General features: G+C 39.9%; 2 protein-coding genes across 3 annotated transcripts; both read left to right on the forward strand.

The window, feature by feature from the left end:
* The first annotated feature begins 2,277 nt into the window (after positions 1-2,277).
* On the forward strand, positions 2,278-7,110 carry LOC111584514 (kelch-like protein 11). The gene is made up of 2 exons (XM_023293672.3): positions 2,278-2,945; positions 3,957-7,110. The coding sequence occupies exons 1-2, from the start codon at positions 2,296-2,298 to the stop codon at positions 5,539-5,541; spliced, it is 2,235 nt and encodes a 744-aa protein (XP_023149440.3). The 5' UTR covers positions 2,278-2,295; the 3' UTR covers positions 5,542-7,110.
* A 1,690-nt stretch (positions 7,111-8,800) lies between these two features.
* Positions 8,801-16,129, forward strand: LOC111584510 (cytosolic 5'-nucleotidase 3-like). 2 transcript variants are annotated; one of them, XM_055005184.1, is made up of 10 exons: positions 8,829-8,950; positions 10,211-10,272; positions 10,397-10,495; positions 10,580-10,649; positions 10,725-10,771; positions 11,953-12,038; positions 12,888-12,977; positions 13,062-13,224; positions 13,307-13,507; positions 15,172-16,129. In XM_055005184.1, the coding sequence occupies exons 2-10, from the start codon at positions 10,249-10,251 to the stop codon at positions 15,280-15,282; spliced, it is 891 nt and encodes a 296-aa protein (XP_054861159.1). In that variant the 5' UTR covers positions 8,829-8,950; positions 10,211-10,248; the 3' UTR covers positions 15,283-16,129. The 2 variants fall into 2 exon arrangements, with proteins under 2 accessions (XP_023149436.1, XP_054861159.1); XM_023293668.3 differs by lacking the exon at positions 10,211-10,272 and having other exon boundaries at positions 8,801-8,950.
* Positions 16,130-16,246: the final 117 nt, after the last annotated feature.

Below are 16,246 nucleotides of genomic sequence, written 5' to 3' on the forward strand. Positions count from 1 at the left end.
GAACACAGCTTACTGGAAGTCCAGAGGGCTGGCTTAGTGAAGGAAATTTAATTTAAAGTTGAAGCAGAAAGTTAACAAAGAAAGTTGAAAACCACCTTCTGATACCTGAAATCTCTGAGTTTTCACACAAAGAACACCTGAACATGTCAAACTGGCTTCATAGTAGAACCATCATTGTAAAAACGTCATAGTATGGTGTGTTGCTCAAAAAACATTAGGACCCGGCTGTCAGGGACAAAAATGTAAGAAACATGAGAACAGAGAGAATCCAACCAGTAGGTCACAGTTTATCATCCCCCAGTCATCTCCTGAAGTCCATATGGTGAGAGACATCAGTATCTGGTTGTTCATTTACCAGAGGATGCTTATAATCATGCTGATGTGGTCTGTACTCTACAGTATTTTAGTGACTCAATAAATGCCTAAGTTGTTTTTTTTAAAATGCCTAAGAGCCTATATGTAATCAATAAATGGCCTTTGTCTATCTTAAGAAAAACTCACTCAGAACTCTGATATGTTAACAGTACTAAATAAATCAATAAATACATGCATACACACAAAAATAAGTTAATACATTAACTGTGTTAAGATTTAGATTTTTAAAAAAGTTGTTTATGTTTTTGCAGAATCCAGTATTGTTCACTGGTTGGTCATTACATTTTGTTAGTTTGATTTCACTGTTTAAAATGATGCCACCTCTTTTCAGACAGAACCTGTGATAATAAAACAATACAAAATTTTTAGTTCCGTATTAATAAAGCACTTAAAGCTTTAAGTATGGCTAAATGCTTTTTTCAAAATTAAATATATCACTCCTTAGGTGGTAGTGGCCCCAAGTTCAGTAAAGTTGGAAAGATATTCACAGATTCGGACTTCCAGCATCAATAACTCATTAGATATAGGTTGTCAAAACATAAACAGTGCCTCTTTCCCATTGTTGCAAGGCAGACAATGTGCTACAAGCCCAGTTTTATCAAAAGTAGCTGTCTTTCAAGCTACAGGAATAACATTGGTGTCTATGGAGTGAACAGGGTCCGTCTGCAATTTGCAAAACCGCTGCAACAGTAAAGAGAGACAAATATTCAATAACTTCACTCTTATACATTGTAGTGTCACTAAAATCACTGCAGCCTTCAACTGGCTCCTGTTGACAAAGTGTTTTAACAGAAATGTAAATGCTGTAATTTGATTCTTTTAATAAACCATGTAACTTGAATGGATGTGATGCTGGTGTGACCACAGTGCAGATGTCTGATGTTGCTCACAGTGGTCCAAGGAACGCTCAGGGAGTTTGTGTGTTTGCTCACACTCAGGAAAAATTAGAGGGAATATTGTTTGGGACTCAAGCAGTTCCTTCTTTTACTCACTATCTCCCCAGCCTTAGAAAAAAAAACCTGTTCACACGGCACAGATGAGGCTGAGGTACACAGGAAATGTTTGGCTCCATTGTACAAGTTTAGGTAAACGGTTTTGTGGGTTGCCCAGTAAGCCAGTGGGTCTGCCGTTCTTTCTACAATTGCATTCGCTGTGGCGCTTTGCATTTGCCAGGCTCTACTTGCGTCTTCGTCCAATAGGCTCCACAGTTGAACTGAAAAATATTGAAGATCATCATCATCATCACCAGAAATGTCAGTCATTCCCTATTCAGAAGAGAAAAAAAAATACCTGTGGAAGGTGCTGCTGGTGGTGGAGGACGAGGCTGTGGTGGTGCTTGTGACATAGATGACTGCTGCTTGGCATTCTTTATGTTAATTGTTGTGCATTCTGTTATTAAATGTTCTTTCACACTGGCTGCCACTCTGATTGGTGAATCCAAAATTTTTGAACTGCAGAGCCACAGTCAGTGAACTGTTCTTTTCTTTGGTTTGTAGTCTGTCAGCTAAGCACCTGACAAGGTTCTGTGCCAGGTGTTGTGTCATGGGGGTGGTGAGTTGGGAATATATATATATATATATATATATATATATATATATATATATATATATATATATATATATATATATATATATATATATATATAAATAAATCTATCTATCTATCTATTCTCTACAAAATCTGACATACTACTAACTCTCAAAGCAAAAACAACAGCAAAAAAACCAATCTATTCTGCGAAAAACAATTCAAATTAACAACACTAACTAGGGATCTCCTATCCCGGAACACTCGATCCCGCTGAGTGATTCACATAACAAACCGAACCAATCAGGTGATTCGAAGCAGTTGAGTGCGTCAAACGTCTTGAGTCACGTGACCAAACCACGCCTCGGCACAGTGGCTCGATACGTTTGCTTCATGAGCTACAGCGCATGTGTCGAAGCCTCGGGTATCAGAGGACCATCACTATTCGCCTCCAACACGAACCGCTCTTCACTAACCCCCTCTCGGCCTCCATGTATGTGCGGCTGCGTATGTCGCCTCCTCTCCGTCTCTAGTTTCCTTCATCTCCCTGCTCTGCTCACCTCCAGCGCCGGCAGCACGATGGCAGCGGCGGCCCCCAACCCGGAGGACTCGGCCCGGAGCGGCGGCGGCGGAGCCAGCGGCACACCCAGCGCGCTGGCCGGGGACGGGGACGCGGAAGAGGCCGAGGACTTCACCTCGTCCTCCCACTGCTCGGAGCTGTCTCGGCGGCAGAACGAGCAGCGGAAGCAGGGCTTGTTCTGCGACGTGACGCTGGCCTTCAGCAGCGGGGCGGCCACCGGCAGCGTCCAGAGCTGCGAGTTCTCCGCACACAGGTCGGTGCTGGCCGCGGCCACCGACTACTTCACCCCGCTGCTGGGGGGGCAGTTCTCCGAGTCGCTGTCTGGACGAGTGGAGATGAAGGAGTGGAGCTCGGAGCTGGGGCCCGACCCGGAGACGGTGGAGAGCGTCATCCAGTACATGTACACCGGAGAAATACGAGTCAGCACCTGCAACGTGCACGAAGTCCTGGAGCTGGCGGACAGGTAGCATCTGTTCATACTCACCTGTGTGGTTGTGTGTTTTACAGAGTTCACAGTCAAAGCAGGAGGCCTTCTGTTGACTTTAAGCTCCCATATTGCTGTCAAAGTCTCACGTTTTCAGAATGTCTTTCAGTTTTTCAGCTCAAAATCCTGCAAAAATGGTTAATTTCACCGTGACTGTTCTAAATAAGCAGTTTTTTAAAAAATGTATCTAGCTTTAATTGCACCTGAGCTGCTGTCCCCACCCCCTACAGGAATGAGACTCTCTCTGCATCTGCGATTAACTGCAGAGCAAAAAAGTTCACCACAGGACTCTATCGCTTCTAACTTCCTCTCTGAGCGATAATTCAACATGGAAATATTGCAAAATCCTCAGCACCGCTATTGTTTTTAACTCATACGATCGGTAACTTCATCAGATGAGGTAAATTCAGTAGTTTAGCAGTGAACATGAGCACCGTTTCAGTCACTATTTAATACGTGTTCTGCTGAATGACAACAGAAACAGAATAATATGTAAATTAAAATGAAAACAAGGCCTAGCATTGAGGATTGTGCTATTGTTTTGGTGACATAACCATCAAAACTGAAAGGAATCCACTGGGTGTTTGGTTCCTCAGATTTTGGGAGTGCATCAAGACTCTTGCTTTCACTCTTGCAGCAACATTTGGTGAGCTCTGCTGGCTAGTTTGATGACATTTGGTTACCCAGTTCCTACTTACCGACTGAACAGAATTCTGGCTGTCTTGTAAAGCTGAAAGGCTAGTTAAGGCGGGGTGAGAGGCAGCCATTTTCATATTCTCACAGGTTTTGTTTTAAACCTCTAAGTTTTAATGACAAAAAAAACCACATTGAAATTAGATTTATTTATTTAACACTATATGGGATGTTTAAAGTGTTATATTTGTGCACTGAAGTCGATATTAAAGTCTGATCTGGCTGATCCTGTTGAAATTGAATAGTATCGTCTAGAAAAGACCTGCTTAACTGTGTTTTCTCTGTTTACTTCATTAGGTTCCTGCTGCTGCAGCTGAAGGATTTCTGTGGTGAGTTCCTGAAGAAGAAGCTGAGCCTGACTAACTGCGTGGCGGTGCACAGTTTAGCCCACATGTACACTTTGGACCAACTGGCCCTACGAGCTGCAGACATGATCCGACGCAACTTCCACAAGGTGATCCAGGATGAGGAGTTCTACACGCTGCCCTTCCACCTGGTCCGTGATTGGCTGTCTGATGCTGAGATCACAGTGGATTCTGAGGAGGTTCTGTTTGAGGCCGTGGTGAAGTGGGTGCAGAAAAACCCGGAGGAGCGAGGCCGATATTTTGAGGAGCTGTTTCGTCTCCTGAGGCTGCCGCAGATCAAGCCCACCTACCTGACCAGGGTGGTGAAGAACGAGCGACTGGTGGCCGCCAACGAGGCCTGTCTGCGGCTGGTGTCGGAGGCAGTGGAGGGCCACGCCATCCGCTTTGAAAACCTCAAATCTGCTGATATGGAATTCTGGTCGTCCCACATGGCCTCCTTTCAGCCTCGCTTTGGCCAGAATATGGACGTTATCATGGTAGTGGGCGGAGTGTCGGAGGGAGGGGACTACCTGAGCGAGTGTGTTGGCTACTTCATTTACGAAGACCGCTGGGTCAATCTGCCACACATCCACAACCACCTGGATGGCCACGCCATTGCCGCCACAGAGTCCCACGTCTACGTAGCTGGATCTATGGAACCAGGCTTTGCTAAGACGGTGGAACGGTACAACCCCAATCGCAACACCTGGGAGCAGGTGAGCAACCTGACCACACGGAAGCACTCTTTTGGCCTCACCTGCATCAAGGATATCTTGTACAGCATCGGTGGTCACGGCAACTTCAGTCCAGGCTTCAAAGACGTCAGTGTGTACGAGCCCGAGCAGGACAAGTGGCACAACTTGGAATCTGCCCCAAAGATCCTGCGAGACGTGAAGGCAGTGAGCGTGGAGGACCGATATGTCTACGTGACGGCACGTACACCTGTCGATACAGACAACGAGGACGGACTGAAGACGGTGACAACGCGCTACGACACTGAGAGCCGACAGTGGCAGGATGTCGACTCCTTACCGCTCATCGACAACTACTGCATCTTTCAGATGGCCGTAGCTTCCACAAATTTCTACCACACAGCTTCCTGCTGTCCCAAGAGCTACACTGTGCGGGACGAGGTTGCCAGGCAGAAGATTAGCGTCCGTATCTCCGACGAGATCCTGGAGAGCCTTCCGCCAGAGGTAACCAGCATCGAGGGCGCCGCTATCTGCCACTTTGACGAGGACGTCTTCATCATCGGAGGCTGGAAGAACAGCGACGACGTGGATAAGCAGTATCGCAAGGAGGCCTACCGCTACTGCGCCGAGAGGAAGCGCTGGATGCTGCTGCCGCCCATGCCTCAACCTCGCTGTCGGGCCACGGCCTGCCACGTTCGCATCCCGTACCGCTTCCTGTACGGCTGCCAGCGGTACCCCATGCCCCAGAACCTGGCTCGCCAGCGGGATCGCATGCAGCAGATGCAGCAGCTCCACCGGCGCACCCTCACCCTGCGCCGGCAGCTCCAGTCACAGATCGAGTGCTGAACAAGTCGTCCAAGAACTCTGTCCGAGGATCACCAACCACCGTTTCACCGCAAACCACCATTCATACGTAACAAGCTGCAGCGGGTCTTGTGTTGCTCTCATTCTGGATTTCATTAATCAGAACTATGCGCCATCAGCTGTCATGCTGTGTTGTGTTAATGGCTGATTTGTGGAAAGCCATGAAGTGCGTGGGCAGGCGAGTGCTGACCAGCTGGAGGTCTGCGAAGAGGGAAATGTAAACATGTGAATAAGAGTGTTATATAGCAGCCAACAACTGAATATCCTCTAGTCATTAATGTTGGTATAGATGCTGTTTATCTGTTTGTACATAAATAGTAAAAAGCTGTTTATATGGATATTTTACATTCCTTAATCGTATGCCTCTACTGGGAAGGATATGTGACATTAGTAATAACGGCATTCCTACATTCTTAATGAAGTCTCATTCCATTGTAACACTGTGACAATCTCCTCATGCAAGTGTAACATCGGTCCAGAACTTAGATCATAACTGCTCTATTAGAATGGCTCTGCTTGTTACTGTGCAGCCTTAACAACTAAACATGAACTGATCCGGAAAGGCTGTTAAACTCCTCTAGGCTAGTTTGCTTTTAGATTCTCTTCAGCAGTTGTACAGAGAACATTTCTGTCGTTTTTGTTGCGAACGCTAATTTCTTCAGGTTTCTGGAGAGGTGATGCAATGAGAGAGAGAACTGTAATATCCCAAAAGATGTGATGAGATGTAATGAAATCATTCCTTTGCTTAGCATTCTCTTCTGTCGCTGCATTAAGCTCTAATCATTGGCAAAAAGGCTCAATCATTCCTTTATTTTGCACTTTGGAAGTCTGTTGGTCAGTGTATTCAAGAAAGGTGCATAATTTATGTGTTTAAGTATGTTTGTGGAAGCGTGTTTGCAAAGAAGCTTCTCTAGAACAGCACTTTTCCACATCTAATTGTTTGTAAAGTCTTAAAGAAGCATAGGAATTAGTAGCTACTGCACTTTGACTTTACCTATTTCATTTGTTTCATATCAGACAAGGTGATTGTATTTTGGAACTGATTTATTTTAGCCAGCTTCCAGCCAGTAAGATTTGATCTTCCTCCAAAAATGTGAAAAAATAAAACGTGTTATCTTCATCGGCGGATTTGTTTCCAGCATCAAATGTCGAGTAAAACCTTGTGTTACTGTACTTCACCTGCAGCTGGGTGTATAATGGAGATCTGTTATGTCGCTCTGCGGTCTCCTTTAACCCACCAAAGAGTCTTAGAACTGAGATGAAAAGGAATCAGACTTGTAGGCAAAGCAAAAGGGACTGTTATATGAATGTGTTGTGACTGACATTCAGATATTCCCACTGTCCGTGCAGCGCTTAATTACAACATCGAGGTTACAGAGCGCAGAAATGATATTCATTTCCACTTTATGACCAACATAAATAGCACTGCGAATATTAACTGAAATAAGCTATGTAATTTGCTTTGCATGTGATAGTCTGACATTGTGTCCTTATATTGGATGTAAGAAATGCTAATGTCATCACTTGCAATTAAAGTTGTTTTGTAACTGATTAATTATTGCACATGTAGTGTATTTTTTCCTTTATTGGACTGTGTTAATCACTGATTTAAATATATTTTAGCTTGAGTCATTTGAAAGTTTCAATGTCTGCAGTAATAAATGGGTGCTGTTTTTGTTGTTTTGTAATATTTAAAGGGTCTCCTTGATGATGATATGCAGTTTTTGCATCGACACTTCAATGTTATAAAAAAGAAATTAACTCAAACGCATCAGGCTACAACTTCTTTTGCTGCTTGATACAAAAAGGAAACTTGTACAGTTCTTTTTTCCCATAACTAATTCGCAAGAGAAGACTGATTGAATATCATATACTCTGATTTAAGTATTTTTGAATCATGCTTATGTAAAAGACTGAGTTTATTGACATGCAGGATACATGTGCACAGCAAAATAAGCGAAGAAGAGGTGAGAAGCACTGAAAATAAAGATTTCGGTGCAAAAAATGAATCAAAATAATCATGATTTTGGCTTCCCACGATTGAAAGAATATTATCAGCTTTGAACTAGATGTTTAAAATGCTCCATTCACAGAAATAAGCTAAAATTGCTTAGTTTTAACTTGGGTAAATCTGTCATTAACATGCCTTTTCTCGCCTTTCTCAAACTACGTTTTGGTCTCTCAGCTGCAGTAACTGAGTGGAGACTAGAAGCTTCTCTGTGCACTGCTGGCCAGCTAGCTTCTACTGTAGCCTACATGTGAGGCTGCATTGCCCAAAGTAGTTCAGAAATTGTCCAAAATGTCTTTAAAAAAAAAACAAAACCCTCAATTAAATGTCTTCAAATTTGTCAAAAAGGCCAAAAAAAAGTCCTAAATGGCTCAAAACCTGTCTAAAATGACTCCCATATTGCCCACAATAAATTCATCCAAAATGTCTTGAAATTTCTCCAAAATAATTCCAAAATTGTCCAAGCAGGAATGTGGCACAAGATGGAAGTGCAAGCAGGGTTCTGTTTATTCAAATGTGAAAAAATAAAAAATACTTTCTCAAAAAAATCTGTGAATAACTGTCATGAATAGTTATGCTATCATAGATATTGGTCAAAACAATTGCGATCATCATTTAAACCACAAACTTGCTGTTCCAGTCAGTTGTATGAAAATATTTCAGCTACAGAAAGGATGTTGACCAAAAATTGCAATTACAAGAGGCAACACAACTAATTTCTTTCACTCAATACGCACCAGTATAACAAGCGCAAACCCAGATCTGAATGTCATCCAAAGCAAAAACTAGTTTAGATGTTTTTGCAGTCCTTAAAAAAATACTAAATAAAATACAACACAAAATCACCCCAATCTTTCTAAAATTTATGGGTTTTTTTTTAGGTGCCAGCCATCTTGTGACAATTCTAGTATATTTTTATTAGCAACATATTTTGCAAAATAACAAAATAAAACGATTTTGTGCAGCCCTCATAGGAACCTTATATCGGTGCCTTTGTATTTGGGGAAGAGAACACACTGTTTCACCTCGAGTTACACAAGTAGCGCTGATGCCTTCAAATCTTCCACATAGGCTCGTAAATTTAAAAAGTCTATTTCCGTACCTTTAATTGTACCTTATTGAGACAGTCCACATTCATAATTTTTACTCAGCTTCACTTTTTAGTTAGTTAAACAGCATCAGCACGTGATATCTACCTATCTAATTTGTAATTTAAGTTCAACGTGGAAAAATTGTGACATTTCCGACTGTCAGTGAAGGCAGCACGGCAGCTCTCGCTAACAGATGAATCTGTCGTTCACTTAGAAGCGATAAAAATCAGACAAGACTCATAGCTGATGACAAAGTAACCTCCACTGATCTGCAGTACTTTTCGGAAAAATGGTAATATTATTCGGAAATGTTTTAAATATACAACAAACACGATAAAGATAAAAAAAAAAACGACACCGGTGAACTTGCGTACTAGTAGGCTAAAGCTAACTCTGCTGAAGTGTAGCTAGCTGCTGCTTCTCTTTGTTAGCTAATTTAGAGTATCTGTTTATCACAGAACTACAAATTGTCTGTTATTCCATCGTATTGTCATTGTTTTCATACTAACTAATGCTGTGCAGCGATACATAAATTAGTTGGTTAAATGTTATTTAGCCTGACGCTAACACCTGCCAGGTTAGCTCACACCTGTCCAGTTGGAGTGTGTTTACTGCCTGAAAGTTAATAAGTTCTGCAAAACTCCAGCCACATGTTGTGTTATTTAGGGGTTAAACTTGGATTTATGAGGAGGAGGAGCGTTTGTTCAGTGGGAGCAGGGCTCATAGAAGTTAAAATTGTGCACACTGTTCTGTGTTCAGATAAACTACAGTTCTGTTTCTGAAAAAATGTGCTGCAGATGAACTTTCTGTGTTTTTAATGTTGTAGCAGAAACTAAACTGTTTAACTTGTTGTGTTGGTGGCAGATCAAACCTAAACAGTCAGATTCTACAAGGAAGAAGCCAGAGCATTCTGATTTTTATTTACATACTTTCTGGACCTTTTTGGTAATTTGGATGCAACTGCTTAAAAACAGAAGAAAAAAAAATGTCATTAATGCTTTAATATCATCAGCATTTGAGTTAGGTTTTAGAAAGTATTCCTGTCAAACATTAAATTAGGGCTGTGACTAATGATTATTTTCACTGCAGACTGTCCGCTTGACTCAAATCAAAATGGTGAAAAAAAAAGTCCATCAGTGTTTGCTAAAGTCCACACTGACAAATGTCTAGTTTTGTCCACAAATCAAACTAATTCATTTTTAAAAATAGCTGCAGATTAATTTAATAGCTAATTTATCGATTAATTATTGCAACTGTATTAAAAACTGGAATCTACTGGAATATGTTATCTACTGCAATTTACAGGCTGAGGATAATACATTGTGTTGTCATTTTTGGCTGATGTTTTCTTTATTTACTGTAATGATCAGATCAGTTCTGTGAATGCAGTATCACCACTACTGCAAAAATGATTGCCCTAAAGCTGCAAAACTGAAACACCTGCTGTAGTAATCCTCATGCAACTGAAAATAACTGTTCAGAGGAAGCAATATTTGCTTAAACTATAACTGTATGGACTGATCTGATGGTGCTGATGGTTTAAATCTCTCAGTGAGGACACCATTTGGATGCGGCTGCTGTGTGTTTTTTATGGCTAAAACCAAAGAAAACAAGGTGACATTCTCTATTTGTTCAACACAACACAGAGTCTGACAGCAGATTTCAGGAGTCGTGTTTGCGTTATTGTCGCTGTGATACTGACCGTTCAATTCCTGGTTTTATCGCTACACCTGCACAGATTCCAGAGCTGTCCAACCCCTCAGTGTGTATGAGGGACCCTCAGAGGGTTCAGGAGATCCTGCAGTCGATGGTGAAGGCTGGTTCCAACACCCTGCAGGTAACCTGACGGCTCTCAGAAACACAGTCAACACCATAAATATATTATAGACTGATGCTAATAACGTTTATCTCTTTCATCCAGGTGATCTCAGATTTTGATATGACCCTAACGAGATTTGCATACAACGGAAAAAGATGCCCGACCTGTCACAGTAAGTACGAGTTAGATGTAGTTGGGTTTAGCTACATATTTAATGTCTGCATCATTTTGTGTTCTTCATTTGCAGATATTCTTGACAACAGCAAACTCATCTCCAGCGACTGCAAAGAACAGGTAGGAAGGATGCTGTAGTGTAGAAGCAGGACTATTTTCATTAAGTGCGTCCGTATATTGTCATTAAAATGGTCTTACAGTTGATAATATTATAGTAAAAAGAGCTTTTTAAGTATGAATGTAGGATTTTGTCATCTCATTTAGCAGTACTTTGGTTCCAACACTGATAAATATTTACCAGAAGGTAATGAAACTAAAACTAACTGCATCACTGCAATAATCATCTAGCTTATAGTAGAGCTGAATGATTTGGAGAAAATATCTTGGGTTTGATTTGTGATATAATTCTTTTGAAAGTCAAGCTTTAGTTTAGTATTGTAATAGATTGAAAATGTGATGGAGCATTACTATAAGAAATACCGTCAATAGTTTGACTGTCAAACAGCAGAACAGTTTTAATTTTGGGTCTTTAAATAATAATATATCCAACATTACAGCCTTTAGGAGTTGCTAAATGCATCAGTTTAAATTGCAATTTTGACTTATAATAGAATAATTCTTCAGCCTTAATGTTTGATGTAGTTATTATACCAATAAACACTACAACAGGACAAACTAACAGTTCAAAATAACATGCAAGTTTCAGCTTCTGGACAAAGTTTCTCTGAAAACAATCAGCTATTTTGATTTGGAGTTTTCCTCTACTTGTAAACCAATGCTGAGATATGAGAATTATTGCATTTTATCCACTTCATAAATCTTAAAAGCAACTTTCTGCAAACTTTTCTCAACAGCAACACGTCTTACTTGCAGTATATTCTTGTGCTGTACTTCATTTATCCATCTAGTCCTTGCACTGATCATGTCTGCCATCTAGTGGCTGACAGGAGAAACAGAAATATACAACAGACTGACTAAACTGATCTGTGGCTTACAGCTTATCCAGCAGTAATGCAGACATTTAAATGATTCTTCCTCTGTCAGATCTTATTTTCAGTTTTTGTATCTGCAGTGAGGAATATGTGAAAAGTATTATGAGGAGAAAATACTGCAAATTTTTAAAAAAGTGTCAGGATTTTGTCATTATTGCAACCTAATGCAATAAAAGTTCTGTCATCTAATCTGACAGTAAAGTTCCCTCTGAGGGTCTGTCTGGAGCATCTCTGTGGCTAAATGGGATTAAATATAACTGTTTAGATGTTTACTGGCAGGAGAATTTCACTCTGTCCTGTTTTCTTCAGCTTAAGGAGCTTCTAAACACGTACTATCCCATCGAGATCGACTCCACACGGTCAGTAGAGGAGAAGCTGCCTCTCATGGTGGAGTGGTGAGTATCTAACACAAAAATTTACCAAACTGCCTTAAGTTTTTGCAGCATAAAATATGGATATTTGGAACGATATTTGTGAAATTTTAGCTGGATATATCCAACACTTTCCATATAAATTATTTTTAAAACTTTGATTCCACTTTCAGCAAGTTTTTTTTCACATTGACATTTAAGGCTGTTTTGAACGTCAGTATCTCAGGAACTATTAAAGAAAAAAGCCTGAAATTTCCACTGTTATTTCTCATGTCATTGATTTAAAATCTGTATTATTGGACAAACAGATAAAATAATTTCTGATAATGGGTGAGTTGAAACACGAAAAAACAATTACGCCATCATGAAAAATCCCATCTTTAAGTACATTAACAAAATAGTGATAATTCAGAAGTCAACTAGTGATATTTTCTGAACCGTATAGCTGCATGTCACCATAATACAAAGAAACTCTATAAAATACTTACTAAAATGAACACTTGGTCACAAAAAGAAAAGTTATTTTTGTTGAGCTTTTAAAACTAATTCGGCAGGTACAAGAAGTTGTACTACAAAAACAAAAGTATTTTTAAATCGCCTGAACCAAATCAAATCAAAATGGTTCTGAAAGTTTTAAATTCAGGGATATAACATCATTTTAGTTCCTGATTTGTTGTCATTCAAACAGCCTCAAATTTCAATGAGTGAAAAAAAATCTTCCTACAAATGGGTCGTCGCTTGAATATTTTTAAAAGTATCTCGAAAAGTACTCGAGATACTCATCTAAAACTTCACAGATACAATTTTAAATATCCAGAGTTTTATTTTATAAAATAAAGTTTCAAGCAAACTATGCTAAAAATGTTCTCCCAGGTGGACTAAAGCTCATGAACTCCTGGTCCAGCAGAAGATTAAGAAGGACATGTTGGAGGTGGCAGTTCGGGAGTCTGAGGCCATGCTGAGGTACAAGAAAATCCATTTGGGAGTTTGAGTGTTTAAAAAAAAAAAAAACCCAGATATTTTAATAATTAACGGGTATTCTAACAGGGAGGGCAACCAGCTCTTCTTCAACCACCTGTACGAACACAGCATCCCTCTGCTCATCTTCTCTGCTGGAATCGGAGACATCCTGGAGGAGGTGATCCGTCAGGCCGGCGTCTTCCACTCTAACGTCAAAGTCTTCTCCAACTACATGGACTTCGACGAGACCGTGAGTAGCTACAACTACAAACTGCAGTTTTCCTCCCACAGAAGGGGTTTAAATGATGATTTTATTTGATCTCTTTGAACAGGGGCTGCTGAAGGCTTTCAAAGGAGAGCTGATCCACATCTACAATAAAAGAGAAGGAGCGCTGCTGAACACCGGACACTTCCAGGAGCTGAGAACTCGACCCAACGTTCTGCTGATGGGAGACTCTCTGGGAGATCTGACCATGGCTGATGGAGTTCAGGATATGGAAAACATCCTCAAGATCGGGTACCTCAATGACAAGGTATGAAAAAAGCATCCACTCTCATGTTCACCGAAACGATTTGGATAACAGTTTTAAATGGCTGTTAAATTAGGGCTGCACAACACTGGAAAAAAGGTGATATTGTGATGCTGTGTTTGTCTGCAACATTAAAAAATACAGGAATTTTCTCTAGATTATGCAAATTTTGAAAGAATGCATCTTTTCTAAAATGACTGTGGTTCTGCTGGGAGGTGCATCTGCATGGACAATAAAAAACAACTTAAAAAAAGCTGTGAAATTGCTTCCCTCATATGGCATAATTCTGACAAAAGCATTGTAACATTTTTTTGCTTTCGATGACAGCAACAACAGAAAACCTGTTTTCGGTCAACATCATCCCTTCTGTAGTAAAATAATTCCACACTTCTTCTAGGACTACACAATTAAGGCCAAAATCTAAATCAGGATTGTTTAGATCAAGGTTGAGATCATGATTATTCATTGATTTTAAAGACAAATAATTTTTACTGCACTTTGAAATAAACAGAGCTCTGCTTTCGCTTCCATGTTGTGCTACATTTCTGTTAATGTACAAATCTGAATCAAAATAAGGCTTAAATTAATCTTCTAGAGATGTACACAAAATTCCTCACTTGACAAACAACTGCTTTTCGATGGATGCAGAAGTTAACTAGTCGACTGAACACAGAGAAACTTCTAATCTCCACTCAGTTACTGCAGCAGCTAAGAGACCAAATGTTACTTTTGAAAAGAGTGAAATAAGGCAAAATCAGCAAAATCTGTGTTGTTTTGAGTAATTTTGGACTAATTTTAGGTCACTATGGACAGATGTTTGTGATTTTGAGTCATGTGGGAAAAGTTCCAAGACAATTTTGAAAAGTTTTAAGTTATATTTGAAAAATCTGGAGTCATGTTGGACAAGTTTTGATTAGTTTCTGGACAGAAATTGTAATTTCAGGCTCTAGGAGAAGCTAGCTAGTCTGCTGTACACAGAGAAGCCTCTTGTCTCCACTTAATTTGACTTTAATTGTGATCATCTACAAATTCTGAGTCGTTTTGGGCAAGTTTTAAGTCATTTTAAACATATTTTGAGTCACTGTGGACTAATTAAAGTCATTTTATACAAATTTTTGTTAGTTTTGGACAAGTTTTTATTATTGGAAGCTACTTTAGAACAGAGGGCAGAGAATCCTCTAGTCTCCACTCAGTTACAGCAACTCAGACAACCGGGAGACCAAAAATTACTTTAAAAAGAGTGATAAATGAGATGTTCTAGTATCAGATTCACTTAAGGTGAAACCAATTAATTTTAGCTACAGCGGATGGAATGGAGCATTAGAAACGTCAACATCACAATCAGCCACATTAATTTAACTATAGAAAGCCAAAATCATGATTAATATTTCATTAATTGTTCAGCTATACAACTGATCTTTTGTGTTTCTCATTTTGCTGCACACATGGAGCCTTAAGTTCAACAAACTTTGTCTCTTTTATATCAAGTTTAAAAAAACTCGTTAAAGTTGTAGCCTGATGTATTCGAGTTCATGTGTCTTAATTCACATTGTAATATCAATGCAGAAACAATATATTTTGCAGCCTTAATGCCAAATACATTCACATCTACCATCTAAGAGAAGAACTGAACTTTAACACCTCTCACCTGTTTTGTTATTCCTCAGGTGGAGGAGAGGAAGCAGTCATACTTGGACTCTTATGACATTGTGTTGGTGGAGGATGAAACCCTGGAAGTCCCGAATGCTGTTCTGCTTTACCTCACTGGGAATAAGTGAACTGTCTGCTGGCCGTCGGACACTGCAGGGCCGAGGAAATCCTGCTCAGAAAGTGCAAACTGCATTCTTATTCACAACCAACTGAGAATGTGTCATGATCTTTTATTTTGTAATTTACTAAAAGCTAAACACATCGAGTCCATGCGAGACTCTTCACAAGTCCAGCTCCCCAGCATCACGTCACCCTTGTGTTTCTTTGTCCAAACTGCTTTTGGACCATAAAACTGTATGTTTTGGCAGCCAAACTTGCACCGTCAAGCACCTGTAAAATGTTTTTTTTTTTCCCTGCCTGGGGGGAAGACTGGTTTTGTCAGACTGTTCTGGTTTACCTATAGGATGCAATGATAAAGGGAAAGATGAACGCACAACACAAATGGCAGCACTACACTGGTTTTGAAACCTGATTTCCACCGAATTTTAACCAGAAAACTGACATTAAAAAACACAGGTCCACTGTTGTATTTGTTATTTAACACCGCAGTGCTACTATTACACTTGATTTTAGAAAAAAAACAGGTAAACAGAAATCAAAAAATATTCAGATGAGAGGTAACGAAGAGTAAGAACTGCTACCTCAGAGGTGTGAAAAGATTACCAAGATCCTGTTATGATTTAGTTTTGGCTGTACTTTATGCACTGTAACAGAGGTTGGTTGTTAAAAACTTTAAAATTTCACAACACTTAGGACTGGCACTGATTATCTGATTATCTTATCTGTTAACTGATCTTTTAGTCTGTCATCTGCAAACATTGTACCACATACAGCCAATCGTGACTTTTTACTTGTTCAGACTCATTATTTCTTCATATGTTCCCATTTGTCTGAAATAAAACATTTTTTCATCCATTTCTGATCTTCTTCACGTCTCATTTAGCTGAAATCTCATTTAAAAGTACAAGTTTGTACACGAATAGAGTAGAAGGAAGAAAAAGTTGTCGATGTTTTATTATAAAAGTTTATTTT

Source organism: Amphiprion ocellaris, chromosome 19 (genome assembly GCF_022539595.1).
Source record: "Amphiprion ocellaris isolate individual 3 ecotype Okinawa chromosome 19, ASM2253959v1, whole genome shotgun sequence".
Lineage (NCBI taxonomy): Eukaryota > Metazoa > Chordata > Actinopteri > Pomacentridae > Amphiprion > Amphiprion ocellaris.

Bases quoted from the DNA above. Each gene is read 5' to 3' on its own strand.
- LOC111584510 (XM_055005184.1), top strand. From the start codon at position 10,249: ATGGCTAAAACCAAAGAAAACAAG. The intron at 10,650-10,724 runs GTAAGTACGAGT...CTTCATTTGCAG, and splicing joins AAGATGCCCGACCTGTCACA to ATATTCTTGACAACAGCAAA. The intron at 12,039-12,887 runs GTGAGTATCTAA...ATGTTCTCCCAG, and splicing joins CTGCCTCTCATGGTGGAGTG to GTGGACTAAAGCTCATGAAC.
- LOC111584514 (XM_023293672.3), top strand. From the start codon at position 2,296: ATGAGCTACAGCGCATGTGTCGAAGCCTCGGGTATCAGAGGACCATCA. The intron at 2,946-3,956 runs GTAGCATCTGTT...TTACTTCATTAG, and splicing joins GTCCTGGAGCTGGCGGACAG to GTTCCTGCTGCTGCAGCTGA.